Consider the following 15,992-nt stretch of genomic DNA (forward strand, 5'->3'; position numbering starts at 1 on the left):
CAGGAGCTGCAGTTCATCCAGGAGAGCACAGCTTGGCCAAGATCCTCCGCCTGATTTGGGTTTCAGCTAAAGGTAGGATGTCCATTGCTGCTGTGACGAAACTTCATTTTCTCCGAAATTACAACTTCACCGGAAAAGTTTATTGAGATCTTTATCGTTTTAAACCATTTCTACCAGCCAATTCTTCATGAATTGTTTTTCAATAGTCATTTCTACAGTGTAGAGTGAAATTTACATTTACGGCATTTGGCTGACGCTCTTATCCAGAGCGACTTACAATTTGATCGTTTTACACAGGAAGGCGAAGGCGGTGTTAGGAGTCTTGCCCAAGGACTCTTATTGGTATAGTGTAGGGTGCTGCCCAGGTGGGGATTGAACCCCAGTCTACAGTGTAGAAGGCAGAGGTGGTTAACCACCACACTAACCAACCATGAAATGTTATAAACTAGACACCAGAGCATAAATACACGTTTATTTCATAGTAAAAAAATAGTAAAGGTGATTAACATGAAATGAAATGATTTGCTTTTAGCAATTTCTGACGACAAAAGTTTTAAAATTCTATAAATTGGACGCTATGAATATGAGGCACGGATATAATTTCATCGTGGGTTAATTCTGGGTGCTATAGAGCTTTCACAGTTATTATGGAACCGTCTACAGTTCAGTTTATCACCGGAAAATGTCTTTATTTTTACATCTTTCTATAAATTGTCTGAAATCTATAGAATATTGATCTCATATAAGAATTATTGTATTTATGCTTCTGGAACAGAATTGGTTTGATACCACCGAAAACAGTGACTCCAAACTTTTGAACTGTATTACAGCAATGAAAATGTTTTTTTATTTTTATTTGCAGGAAGGCTATGGTATCTACAAAGAAGATTCTGAAGTCTCTCTTTGTCCTTTTACACCTCACAGGTAAGTAGTCAATATTACTAATTGCAGCTGCATGCAAAAGTTTTAACACCCCCAGTCAAACCACATCAGTTAAAATAAGTTAACACATCCTTTTTTTCTATTAACATTTATTTACTCATTTCTATTTATTTCACATATTAGAAAACAAAGCCAAACGTGAAATATTAATTGCACAGGCTGCATTTACTGCATTTTTTTTTTGTGTGTATTCAAATGCGTTCTCTGTTAAAGTTGCGTTAACTTATTTTTAAGAAAGTCAACAACGTGTCATTTGACTGGGGGTGTAAATTTGCTGTTTTAAACTCTTAATTCAGACTCATCTGTACAATTTGATACCACCGAGGTTCTGTTGATAATCAGGATTTGTCAGTGAGAAAAATGCTGTATTAATGTGAATTGCATTAATGTGGTTGCATAGTGTTGGTGGGACCCGCAACAGCTTGTGTTTCGCGCCGATGTCTGGCTAATGAGATCATTGAAAAGAATCTGTACAGTCCTCCACAGCCTCCAGAGTGTGCCATCAGTGTGAACCTCACGTCCATTCAGTACCAGACGCTGTCAGTCGTATGTATTCATCTCTTAAATTAGTCTCCAAATGAATTTTATGTAAGTGAACGTTTGGCATAGAATCTAATTTACACAATTGTTTGCTTGACGCAAATGTAGCCAGCCGGCCAAGACATGTTTGGTGTCTGGAGTTTGCTGCTTTAGCTTTGCGTAGCTACAAGGTTAAGAGTTTGCTCTTTTAAGAAAAAAATGGAAATATCGAGTCCACAATAAGATGGTATAAGCCTCCGTTCAGAGGTGGATGAAGTACACAAATCATGCACTTGTGTTAAAGTAGAGACACCCAAGGTAAAATATTCCTCCAGTAAAAGTAGAAGTTCCTCCCTTTAGACCTCCACTTGAGTAAAAGTACTAAAGTATTTCCCTTCAAATGTACTTAAGTATAAAGTAAAAGTACTAAAAGAGTAATTCTGGCTCTGATGTCCTGTTATCATTTTTATAACCAGACTGGCTTCATGAACTCATTTCAGGTGAAAGTCCTCCAGCGTCTCTCTTGGTAAACCAGTCTTTTAATAGAACGTCATTAATTAGTGACGCTGACGTCTATTAAAATGATCAGAAGCACAAAACACTGAAGGTAAACAGTTTCCATCAGGGAGAACCGAGTGGCTCTGAAATCACTTTTTACACACAAGCAAAGTTTCAGTTTCAGATTTATTTACAACTTAGTTCCAAGTTTAAGTTGAATAAAAACTGGCTTTAAACTCAGGATCACAGATGAGCTCCTTTACTATGTTGATCTGTAGGCGTCTGTTCATAAACATAAACCAGCCCAAACTCATTTACTATAAAATGAAATGGTGTTTGTAGAAATTCAGAAAAAAGCCGCGTCAGTCTCGACTGCATATGTGGACATATTTCTATATTGTGCTCTATTTACACAAAGTTAGGTTAGTTCATCATTTATGTTGAACAGACTCTCCCAAAGTTTTACGCTGCTGCGCTGACGTTGAACCGCGTGCTGCACTGGGTCGGTATGACCAACAGGTCAAAACCAGCTCTAAACAAAGTGACCGCTGGGCCCTGATTGGTGCTCTGGCTTTGCGCTTCTTTTGTTTTGACATGTTACGTTTTTATACACACAGAAACCAAAAGGAACGACAGATTTCTCAAAATGTAGGAGGAAAAAGTCGGATATTAGACTCTGAAATGTAGTGGAGTGAAAGGAAAAAGTCGCCCAGAACGGAGAAACTTCAGTACAGATACACCAAAAATACTAAAGTACAGAAACCAATTACATTTACTCAGTTACTGTCCACCACTGCATCCATTACCTGTTAGCTAAGATAAGCCTCCTACTTTCACTCAAAAAGGCAGGTCTTTGCTGGGTGATACATTTGATATATTTGATTAGGAAAACATGAATTTGATTATATGTCAAACTATTGCTTAAATCATTACATTTGAACAGGCAAAAATAAGCAGCTTGACAGCCTGAAAACAGACGTCTTTCTCCTCTTTTCTGATCTTTACTAGAACACAAAAGTTCTGCGCTTCTCAAGTCGCTTAAAAATCAGCATGGTAAGTTTCTTTGTGGTTTATTTCAGTTTACAGCTGCCCAGTACAGGTTTCTAGAGCGCAAACTGTTTTCTACCTTCATAGGAATGGAAGGATCCAGACCTTGCATGGACAGATCCACAGTACAAGTTTAAAGAACTTATACTGCCATCTGAAAAAATCTGGACTCCCAATCTGACAGTGGACAATGCGTGAGTTAGATCCTCAAGGTCCTCAGGGCTTTTTATGCTTTTCATGCTTGCAGCTTTCAGAGGTCATCAAATTAAGACCGTGAGTCCAGGTTCTGGTCCTGTGTTTTGGAATCACTGGTAGTTAATTAAACCATTACTGTAACTAATTGGGGTCCTACAAGTGATTTCTACCGAAATGCACCACAGAGCACCACAGGAGGTCATTCTTACCTGTAGCCATTAAACTCTATAACTCCTCCCTCAATGTACAGTAACTCAGAGGTTCAATACAGTATGTCTTATATTTATTATCACAGTCACTGCCACTTTACTGTAAAAGTACTTTACTGTAGTTATTTTAAATAAATGATTGCAACTGTAACAATTTCCCGCTGGGATCAATGAAGCATTTTGATTCTGATTCTGATTCTGATTATCCAGGATCAAAAACTTGATTCAGTGTCTGCATTTAAAGGGTCTCTGGCTTATTATAACTATGAGCGTTGAACCAGCTTGAAACCTACTGTATGACTTTGGGGCTTTAGCGGTTGGAGCACACTTTGGCCTAACAACATAAACCCCTGATAAATGTCCTAATACTTTAACTCTGATTTCTCCCTGTTTTCCTATAGAATTTACACAGTGGTGAAGCCCGTTTCTAAGGATATTCTGGTGAGAAGTGATGGCACTGTGAATTATGCAGTTGCTATGTACATAACGGTGGTGTGTGGAATCAACCTGTTCACCTACCCCTTTGTCACCGATTCATGCCCTGTGGCCATCAATGGATGGAATCAAAGCTGTAAGAACCTCAATGTGCATCTGTTTAAAATTGTAACTTACACTCACCGGCCACTTTATTAGGTACACCTTGCTAGTAAAAGGTTGGACCCCCTTTCGCCTTCAGAACTGCCTTAATTCTTCATGGCAGACTTTCAACAAGGTGTTGGAAACGTACCTCAGAGATTCTGGTTGGTTATTTGAGTTCCTGTTGTCTTTCTATCATCTGGAACCAGTCTGCCCGTTCTCCTCTGACCTCTCACATCAACAAGGCATTTTCGTCCACACAACTGACCGCTCACTGGATATTTCCTCTTTTTCGGACCGTTCTCTGTGAACCCTAGAGATGGTTGTGTGTGAAAATCCCAGCAGATCAGCAGTTTCTGAAATACTCAGACCAGCCCGTCTGGCACCAACAACCATGCCACGTTCAAAGTCCCTTAAATCCCCTTTCTTCCCCGTTCTGATGCTCGGTCTGCACTTCAGCAAGTTGTCTTGACCACCTCTACATGCCTAAATGCAGTGAGCAAATGACCCTTTATGATATATGTGCATATATGACCATATATCAGATTTCCACATGGGCATGGACACACTAAAGGGTAACTGCAAATCATTCTGGGTAACTTTGTTTACACCTTAACAGTCTAATGACACATAAATCCATTAAATGATTTCTGCACTAATACTGCAAGGAAATATATTGTGATACAGTAATTTTAATTTATGTGCTTCTGCCTTCTGTTTATTGTCCTGTGCATATTATAGCTTTCAGTATAGCAGAGGCTATGTTGCAATGACCCGGTAAACTGAATTATTGTGCTTACTGACATTAATTTGCTTGTGTTTGTTCAGCTTGTGGGCTGAATCTCCAGTATGGGTCGATACGCTCAGTGGGAGGAAACAGAGGGGAATGGAAAACGCTGGCAGTGACTCTCCAGGGAAAAAAACGTAACTACCTCCAAGTAAAGATGCTCTTTTTATTGCAACTTTTTTTAAATGCAAGAATGAGATTTCAGTGTATTCAGTTGTTAGAAAACTTAATGAAATCCATTTTAAACTTCAATTTGTCCGGTTTTCCAAAAAAGCTGAAAATGAACCCTTTCCACAGGTCACTCTGTCAATCAACCCTTTTAATGCAATGGTGTCACTGGTCCTGCCCAGTGCACTCATCATGGTGGTGGACCTGGTTAGCTTTGCTCTGCCACTGGACGGCGGAGAACGCAACCCCTTCAAGATTAAGCTGGTGTTCAGCTTCACCATGTTTCTTATGTTGCTGTGCAAACAACTGCCTGACTCTGGCACCTGCAGCCCTCTGCTCTGTGAGTAGAATTCCTTTGTAATGTGAGAGTGTTCAGGACGTGCATTAGATACTGTGACATACTACAGGTGTAATCATTCATATTTTGCTGAAAATGTGCCTTACCTTAATATGTTAATGTTTCCGATTACAGGTTATTAGATCATTCAGCTTTATAAAACTACCTGTTTCATTTCGACTGGTTTTGTAGCAAATACAGCGCTGTGTGAAAGTTTTAGGCGTCTGAGTGAATGTTTAACCAGTTGACCTCAGCAGTGAGTTTATCACAATATATATTAGAATAAAGTCGTATTAATAATTCAAATAAACACAAAAACAATAAAAAGTAACAAGAATTTCTCGGGTCCATATTTTTCCTGGACACCTTCACAGCCGCCACAGAGACTCGTTAATATCATCAATTACATCATGAGCTCAATTTACTGACTGTTACCCCACTTACCTGCCATATTACCCCACTGATCTGACTGTCACCCCACTTACCTGCCATATTACCCCACTGATCTGACTGTCACCCCACTTACCTGCCTTATTACCCCACTTATCTGACTGTTACCCCACTTACCTGCCATATTACCCCACTGATCTGACTGTTACCTCATTGACCCCTTTCTCTGCCACTAAACACCCTTTAACTGCTGCTGCTCTCAGCACTTTAACTTTAGACTCATACTTTACACATTGTAAGGTTTACAGGTACGACTGTGTGTGTGTGTGTGTGTGTGTGTGTGTGTGTGTGTGTGTGTGTGTGTGTGTGTCTGAGTGAGTGAGGTAGGAATGCAGGTTTTATTTTATTTTATTTTATTTTGTATTTATTTTTTATCTTATTCCCTACATGTGAATGTCTGTCTGATGCTGTGCTCTGTGAGCTCCTGTAACCAAAACCAAATTCCTTGTATTCGCAGCAGACCCGGCCAATAAAGCTCGGTTCTGATTCTGATTCTGATTCTGAACTGAACAATTTGCTGCCCATTGCACTTTATATCCAAAGTTGTAATACCTGTTCTTGTCAAAAGGTGGCGGTATCCTCTCGTGTTTGAGGCAAACAAAAAATGACATGAGCAAGAGTGGCATTCATGCTGTAGAGATAAAAATAATAAGTGGCCACGACTTAGTAAGGCGTGGGAATGAGATCCTAATGCGTGGCCTCGACTTAGTAAGCTGTGCTCTCGTTCCTATGCCTTACTAAGTCATGGTCACGACTTAATCATCTCTTCCCACGCCTTCCTAAGTCGTGGCCACACATTATTTTTATTTACACAGGATGTCACCAGCGGCGCTCCGTACTCGTGAGATGATATAGAAAGTGAGTTAAATTGTTTCTGTGTTAAACGTTTCTATGCAATCGCCATCAGAACTGGTGACACATGCATTGTGGGCATAGTCAGTAGTGCTGCTGTGCAAATGGGATTAATGTGCCACTACGACACACACACAAAAGTCCCCGGCCCATTTTGTAGTGTCACACTACACTACGCTACACTACACTACACTACAATACAACACACTACACTACACTACAATACAACACACTACACTACACTACACTACGCTACACTACAATACAACACACTACACTACACTACACTACGCTACACTACAATACAACACAAAACACTACACTACACTACACTACAATACAACACACTACACTACACTACACTACAATACAACACACTACACTACACTACACTACGCTACACTACAATACAACACACTACACTACACTACACTACAATACAACACACTACACTACACTACACTACGCTACACTACAATACAACACACTACACTACACTACACTACACTACGCTAGACTACAATACAACACACTACACTACACTACGCTACACTACAATACAACACACTACGCTACACTACACTACACTACACTACACTACAATACAACACACTACATTACACTACGCTACACTACAATACAACACACTACACAACACTACACTACACTACAATACAACACACTACACTACACTACGCTACACTACAATACAACACACTACACTACTCTACACTACACTACACTACAATACACTACAATACAACACACTACACTACACTACGCTACACTACAATACAACACACTACACTACACTACGCTACACTACAATACAACACACTACACTACACTACGCTATACTACAATACAACACACTACGCTACACTACACTACAATACAACACACTACACTACAATACAACACACTACACTACACTACACTACACTACACTACAATACAACACACTACATTACACTACGCTATACTACAATACAACACACTACACTACGCTACACTACACTACACTACACTACACTACAATACAACACACTACACTACACTACAAATACACTACAATACAACACACTACACTACACTACAACACAATACACTGCAATACACTACACTACACTACAATACAACACACTACACTACAACACAATACACTGCAATACACTACACTACAACACAATACACTGCAATACAATACACTGCAATACAATACAATACACTACAATACACTACACTACACTACAACACAATACACTGCAATACAATACACTACAACACAATACACTGCAATACAATACACTACAATACACTACACTACACTACACTACAATACAACACACTACAACACAATACACTGCAATACAATACAACACACTACACTACAAAACAATACACTACACTACTCTACAACACAATACACTGCAATATACTACACTACACTGCAACACACTACACTACAGTACACTACAACACAATACACTGCAATACAATACACTGCAATACACTACAACACAATACATTACACTACAACACAATACACTACACTACACTATAATACAATAAAATACAGTACATAAGTGTACTTAAATCATAAGTACTTAAATCAGTGCTTGATTAAGTGCTGTGTAAAGGGAGTAAAGGGATGTTCTTCAGTCTGCGTTTGAAGACAGCGAGAGACACTACGGTGTACAGACAGCCAGTGGGAGTTCGTTCCACCACCTGGGTGCCAGTACGAAGGGCTTGTGGTACAGTTCAAGATTTCGAACTAACCTTGACAGAGTTATTTCTGAATGTCATGGAGACAAAGACAAGTCTTCACACATTCTATCTTCCTCAGAGTTATACAAATGATTCTTTTCTCGTTTTTTCTAAAGATTATCACTACTGCTTCTGCCTGATTGTGCTGGTTCTGAGCGTGCTGACATCCATGGTAATGACTCGGCTGGCTAAAAATGGTCACATCTGGCCTGGCCAGCCACAAAAGCTCCACGGATCAAGCAACTCTGACACACAAGAGGATGACGTGTGTCAGAAAAAAGGTAAGAAGATAACCCACATTTATGAAGCATATAAATAACAAATACACTGTACTGCTCTATTGGTTATGTGAAGCCTTCATTCTGAGAGAAATGTGCCAGAGCTAATGGTCCAGAACAGTTTCTGTCAATGTACAAGGAGCCAAAGTGCAGGCTTTTGTAAGACGGCAGAGAGTGAATTGTTAGACTGCTAGATTTTGGCCCTTTGGAGGTCTCATCAATCTCCAAACAAACGAAAAAGTCTTCTTCTTCTTTCGGCTGCTCACTTTAGGGGATCCCACAGCGGATCATCTGCCTCCATCTTGCCCTATCCACTGCCTCCTCTACTTTCACACCAACCATCTCCATGTCTACCTTCACTACATCCATAAACCTTCTCTGAGGTCTACCTCTTCTCCTTCTACCCGGCAGCTCCATCTCCAACATTCTTTGCCCAATATATCCACTATTCCTCCTCAACACATGTCCAAACCATCTCAACCTGGCCTCTCTGGCTTTATCTCCACCTGCTCCACCTTCACTGTCCCTCTGATCTGCTCATTTCTAATCTTGTCCATCCTGGTCACTTCCAATGAAAATCTCAGCATCTTCATCTCCACCACCTCCAGCTCAGCCTCCTGTCTTTTAGACAGAGCCACAGTCTCCAAACCGTACATCATAGCAGGACGCACTACTGTCTTGTAAACCTTCCCTTTCACTCTTGCTGCTATCCTTCTGTCACACATCAGCCCTGACACCCGTCTCCACCCACTCCATCCTGCCTGCACCCTCTTCTTCACCTCTTTTCTACACTGTCCATTGCTCTGGATGGTTGACCCAAGATATTTGAAGTCATCCACCTTTACGACCTCTACTCCTTGCATCTTCAAAACAAACGAAAAAGTAACCAAATAAAAAAGTAGACTTTCCTCTCAAACGTACTTCAGTAGAAATTCAAACCTTATCATTTTAAAATACCCAGGAAAGAACATATCCATCCGAATTTACATCAGTGCATGAAACTGTAGCTAGTAGTGGGCCAGGAAAGGAGATTCAACCAGTACAGCTTCCCAGATAGCAAGAAGAATTGAAGACAGCAATTTACTCATTTTTACTTTGCTTAAAAATAAAGGCAGTTATCCAGCCATAAGCATGACCACAGTGTGGTCTACTAAATCGTTTTATATTAGGCCTGGTCACATTTTTCTCATAACTGTTCATAATATTTGTCTTAGTTTATTTATTTATATTGCTGCTGTCAGAAGAAAACCTCGTATCTCCATTTTTGTGGTTTTTCAGTTTTTAACATAATTTCAAAGGACCTGTTGTTTTTTTACATTGTGTGTAAATTGGCCCAAAATGACTTGGAAAGACGTCTGGTTCCATTGACTTACATTAAAACTACAGTAAGTTTTTTTCTTTCTCCTGTAAAGTTAACATTTTGGAGATACGAGGTTTTGTTCCTACAACAGCGATATCGAGTACACAGTGGAGTGAAATTACGTTCCTCCAGGAGCAACACGGAGCAACAAGGAACAAAAAGTACAAAGTGTGAACGTGCAGACGTGAGTGTGCAAACAAAAATTAAGCTAGAAACAATAAATATGATAAATTAAACAGACATTAGACCCAGTAAACAGACATTTTGTAAACAGTAAACAGTAAACAGTAAACCCAGTAAACAGACTCCTTCTGGACATGAGGTCGTGGAATAAGGCGCAGAGATATTAACCTGCTGTGATCTGTGAGTCACACAGTCAGATGACAGACAAACACAGCAGTTACTGAGGTAAACAGTGAAAACACAGTGTAGCAGCAGTGTGCTAGATAGTGCAGGTAGAGCATCAAAAGATTTGTGTGTGTGTGTGGAGTATGTGTGTGAGAGGGGGGGCAAGCGTTAGCTCAGTCCTTGTGAGTTTAAGAACCCGATCGCTTGAGGAATAAAGCTGTTGCAGAGTCTGGCAGTGGTGGCACGGATCCTCTGGTACCTTCTGCCGGACGGCATCACTGAAAAAAGTCAGTGTGAGGGATGGACAGGGTCCACAATGCTAGTGGCTTTCTGGATACGGCGTGTGGTGTAGATGTAGATGTCCATATGTTAGTTTATATTTTATAATTTGGACTATATCTTGGATTCTGAGACTTTAGGCCAAAGACAGAGATGTGGTCCCTGGATTTTTAAATTGGTTGAGGCTCTGAGCTCCCAGAGAACCATCTACACTGCATCCAATATCTACTCATTATATCTAATGCTTCTCATTTTGAGAATATTGTAGGATTATTTAACTTCTATCTTAAGTAATTTTGTGAAATTCTCTCACTATTTTGGCAGCTAGTTTTGCTTGTTTTAAGAAATATGCTTGAAACAAGCAAAAGTATTTATCAATATAGTGAGATAATTTAATACTAATGTACTTATTAATCATTTAATAGAGTGATGCAATGCAAACTAGTGAGTTAATGAGATTTTTTTTTTCAGGTAGTAAAAAGTAACATAATCTTATTACATTTAGAGAGAAGTTATAAGTCATTTGTAATGGGTTACTTTTTTGGGTAATTACTGCCACAATGGAGCTGTTTATATTAACATTACTGTACTAACACCAGCCCTTATAACCATGACTGTGTGTGGAGCTGCACTGAAATTACTGCAAAGTATCATTACTAGTTTTTTATCTAAGTAATAATAAGACTTATTTATTTATTTAACATCAATGCATGCAGTTTGTCTAGGTTGTGTTTGAACGGGGCCCTTGGCTCAAGTGGGCCCTAGGCAGCTGCTTACCTTTGCCTAGTGCAAAGACCACCTCTCCGTGCCTTCTTGTCTTTTAACAGCTATCGACCTCAGTGGTGGCATTACAAGTTCTGCAAAGCCAGCTACGAAAGAGGCCTCCATCCAGAGCATTTCTAGTTTCCTGGAGAACATGGACAAAGAAGCGAGGGAGAAAAAGAGGAGACAGAACTACGCGAACTTCTGGGACAGAATCTGTTTCTGGACATACCTGATCGTGGACATCATCTACAGCTTAAGTATAATTGGTATCACGAGAGCGCAATTTTGTAAGATTAATAACCTGGAATTTTAAGATGAGGAGTGGTTTATTTCTCGTCTTCTAACTGTTGCCTGAGCATGATGGATAAACATACAGTGGCCCCTAGAAAGTACTTGGACACGTTCACTTTTTTAACCCTTTCTAAACTTAAAAGAAGTTCTTTAGGTTACATAAAAATGCTTAACTGAATGACATTCGTTTCAGAACATTTTTATCAGAACGTTAAACGTATAGAAGGCTTTATGAGGAGAAACCCTGGAGAAGAGTTCAAACCAGACTTCACTAAGGCTACTGTAAAGTTCTCTTTTCTTTCCTACCATCTTTTGTGTGTGGGGGACTCAAATATGTGGGGCTGAACCAGTGCCACTGGCGTTGTGTTGTCTACGCTGCCCGGGAGATGCCACTGTCAGTCATTCTGCATTCTGACAAACCCACAGTCCTGAGCAGCCAGCAGCTTGGAATTTTTGGAGCATTAATCTACTATTAAATTTGTGTGTCTTTCTTGAATATTACAGTGGTAAACAATGTTTCTTTACTATTAAAATGAAAAAAAAAACAACTTTTGAAACCATCTTAGGCTTTCGTTGCTTATTTCAATCCGTTCTTATTAAAGATTTTGCACATTAAGCAATGCAAAAAATCTGTTGTTCATGTCAGATGTTACCATGTGTGAAAACGTCTTGGTCTTGACCTCTTCTCTGTCCAGAAAGGCTGTTAATGAGGTGTTCTTCTTTAACACTGGTATAGGTGGACCACAGCCACTGAATCCTCCAGCACATCACTAAAACACTGTTTTCACAGTGAATGATAACAAGCATAGTGCTAGTGCCACATTCTAAAGCCATGACATTGTAATCTAATCGCTGTTTGATGCCATTCTAGTTTTCATTATATATTCCAGCTCTTCAGATTTTTGATAATTACATGAAATCAGATCTGTCCTAAGTCAGACTTTCCCTTAATGATGTGGCTCATTTTGTCTTTCAACTAGAAATATAATTTATCTCCATGTAGTGGGAATGAAATGAAACTGGGCAGAAGTATGATTATTCAGTAATACTTTAGTATGCAAGTATGTACACTCACCGGCCGTTCAGTTGTTTGTTAACACAAATAGCTAATCAGCCAATCACAGGGCAGCAACTCACTGCATTTAGGCCTGTAGAGGTGGTCAAGACAACCTGCTGAAGTGCAGACCGAGCATCAGAACGGGGAAGAAAGGGGATTTAAGGGGCTTTGAACGTGGCGTGGTTGTTGGTGCCAGACGGGCTGGTCTGAGTATTTCAGAAACTGCTGATCTGCTGGGATTTTCACGCACAACCATCTCTAGGGTTCACAGAGAACGGTCCGAAAAAGAGGAAATATCCAGTGAGCGGTCAGTCGTGTGGACGAAAACGCCTTGTTGATGTGAGAGGTCAGAGGAGAATGGGCAGACTGGGTCCAGATGATAGAAAGGCAGCAGGAACTCAAATAACCAACCAGAATCTCTGAGGAACGTTTCCAACACCTTGTTGAAAGTCTGCCATGAAGAATTAAGGCAGTTCTGAAGGCGAAAGGGGGTCCAACCTGGTGTACCTAATGGTGGCCAGTGAGTGTCAGTGTTTTTCATCCCTGCTGGAACACGTGGGGCCTAACTTATGACTGCAAATGCTTAATGCTAGCAAAATAAAAAGAACTTTGAGTGGAGTTTGTACTTCTATATTCTTTTTAATGTATCTACATCGTTTGGGGTGGAGCGTCCAGGAGCTTCTTTTCACAAGTTACTGTTAAGCTTGGATGGATATTACGTTTCTGTTATTTTGTCCTTGATGATGTTTTGAGTTTCCGTTTCTTGCTTTTCCAAGTAGACAGAATTTACAAAAAATGTATTACATTAACAAAAATTGTATTTATAGACTAGAACGAGAACATAAACATTCTGCCCCAATTTTTATCCCCCCTGAATACTTTCCATGATCTAATCAATCAATCAAAAACAACCCCAAAAAAAAAACATTTCACTTAGATTTATTTGGATTATTGAATTTTTCATCACATCATGGCTGCATTAGCACAGCACAAACTCGCGAACGTACTTCATAAAGAGTCACACAATTTTGGGCTGCGGCCACTACATTCATAATGGTATCATTCAGTGCCGTCCTTAAGTGCCTAAATCATAGTTTATCTCTTAACCTTCAGTGTGGCTTTGTGGTGGTTCACCATTGGTTTGGTGAACCGCATTTAAGGTTATTGGTCTAAATCGCTGAAGGCCTGGTTGAGCTCTGCGACCTCAATTTCATGCCTTTAGATCAGAATGCTAACACTTTGCTTCCAGGCAGTAAAATGAATCATTTTCAGTGTGATTGGCTACAAGCATTTCCTTTAGAAGTGTTGCATAGGACATTGTCTACTAATAGAAAGACACCCAAGTTGTGAGGATCACTGGCTTGAGTTCTGCCTTTGCTGTCAGAAACCGATTTTTAATAAAAAGTTTTATAAGCTCCTGTAGTTTACCTGTATGAGCAGCGTTCGGAGGTCATGGTTCAAATCCCCATCAAGAGACTGTGTTATGGTTGCACAGAAATACAAGAGGTATGCCGAGGATATGGACAGAGAAATAGGAATAATTCCTGGAATGACGGGGGAAATGAAAGGGAGGTTTCTCTAAAATACAAACATAAGAGGAATACTGCACTAAAATCATCCTCTGGGGCAAAAGAACTGTTGATTTGCTGCCTTCTGCGACTGTAGTGGTTAGAAAAAGGCTTTGCTTCCTGGAAGTTTTGTTCTCAGTCTCTGCTGGTTGGTTAAATATGTCCAATTATGGCTTTTTGTGCTGTTAGTCACTGAGATCAGTGGAGTTAAAAGTAATACTAAGCAACAAAAAGTGTAAAGTGTAAAAAAAAAAAAAGTGCTAACACAACATTGTAAGTCCCATAGGGATGCACACAATTTTGCATTATTGTAAACAAAGTCTACTTAAAGCATTTAAAAAGATCTAGCCTATAGCATGGATGTTAACATTGTACAGATCCTACAAAAAAGTCTGATTCATTTTGACTTCTGAATTGTTTTAATTAGTTTATTCAAGATAAGTGAATATTCTAAGTACAGTAACAAGGCCATTCTGAGGTGCTTTGGTAGTCAGTTAGGTAAGTGTGGACTTTTAGGCACATTTTGGTCCATAATAGCAATTAGCTAAATACAGTAGACATAAGTCTGTATAGCATATCGTCGCTGTCCAAAGAAAAACAGGTATCTCCAAAATAGTAACTTTACAGGAGAAGGCAAAAACTTTCTCACGTTTCAATGGAAGTTAATCTAAAGAGATTCTGTCGCAAGTGAGGGTGGCACGGTGGCGCGGTGGGTAGCCTTACAGCAAGAAGGGCCTGGGTTCGATTCCCTGGCCAGGTGACCAGGGTCCTTCCTGTGTGGAGTTTGCATGTTCTCCCCATGGGTTTCATCTGGGTTCCCCCCACAGTCCAAAGACAAAAAAGTGCAGTCAGGCCAGTTGGACATGCTGAATCGCCCCTCGGTGTGAATGTGTCTGTCTGTCTGCCCTGTGATGGACTGGCGACCTGTCCAGGGTGTGTCCTGCCTTCTGCCCAATGACCGCTGTGATAGGCTCCAGCATTTATTATGTACTAATGTTTTCAATGGATATGCTTGCAATTAAAAATTTATTTCAAGCATTATTTATCACCATGCTCTGGAGATATTTCCAAATTAGGGTTAGACAGACATTGAAAAAATTACATACTGCACCTTTAATTGACTTGAGCCCAGGCCTGTTTCACCCCTCGCCCCTACCACTTAGCCCTACCCTAACATAGGGTAGAGGTAAGGAGTCCAGATTTTTCTAGAGGTAGAGGTACACTCCAGACGAGTGTTATGTGGAGAAAAATAGAAACACTGACAAGGTGGCTGTATTTATATCCGAGGGTCCCATTTCAGAGGGGAAGACTTCAACCACATCCAAGTCCGTTCCAAGGAGCATGATGTCCCTCGAATGCTTAAGGGTAGACAGCTACACGAGCCCAAAGCAGGATAGAAGCAGCCCTATTACACACAATTGTGCACATTGTGCCTTTAAAATTCATCTCCACGAGCAGACGCACCGACAGAGATGTTTAAAAGAACAGGAGAAAAAGGCCAGGTATCAAGGCCTTGACTGGAGAAGATTAAATCTGCTGAATATAGTCAGTTTGACAGGCAGAATCCAAGAGAGAAAACACTTCCAATTTCTTTACAGACAAATCAGCTGCAGGTAAACTTCTGCCTGATTTTTTGTTTTAAATCTTAGCTCACAATGTTTTATTTTACCACCCCCCAATACGTTTAATTCAGCAAATA

At 40.0% G+C, this 15,992-nt stretch overlaps 1 protein-coding gene across 1 annotated transcript; it reads left to right on the forward strand.

Moving 5' to 3' along the window:
- LOC108437138 (5-hydroxytryptamine receptor 3A-like) lies at positions 1 to 12,123 on the forward strand. Its single transcript, XM_017714039.1, has 10 exons — positions 1 to 72; positions 863 to 924; positions 1,343 to 1,488; positions 2,968 to 3,012; positions 3,094 to 3,200; positions 3,812 to 3,981; positions 4,815 to 4,924; positions 5,071 to 5,281; positions 8,464 to 8,628; positions 11,440 to 12,123. The coding sequence occupies exons 2-10, from the start codon at positions 870 to 872 to the stop codon at positions 11,688 to 11,690; spliced, it is 1,260 nt and encodes a 419-aa protein (XP_017569528.1). The 5' UTR covers positions 1 to 72; positions 863 to 869; the 3' UTR covers positions 11,691 to 12,123.
- The last annotated feature ends 3,869 nt before the right edge of the window (positions 12,124 to 15,992 follow it).

Source organism: Pygocentrus nattereri, chromosome 14 (assembly GCF_015220715.1).
Source record: "Pygocentrus nattereri isolate fPygNat1 chromosome 14, fPygNat1.pri, whole genome shotgun sequence".
In the NCBI taxonomy this organism is placed as follows: domain Eukaryota; kingdom Metazoa; phylum Chordata; class Actinopteri; order Characiformes; family Serrasalmidae; genus Pygocentrus; species Pygocentrus nattereri.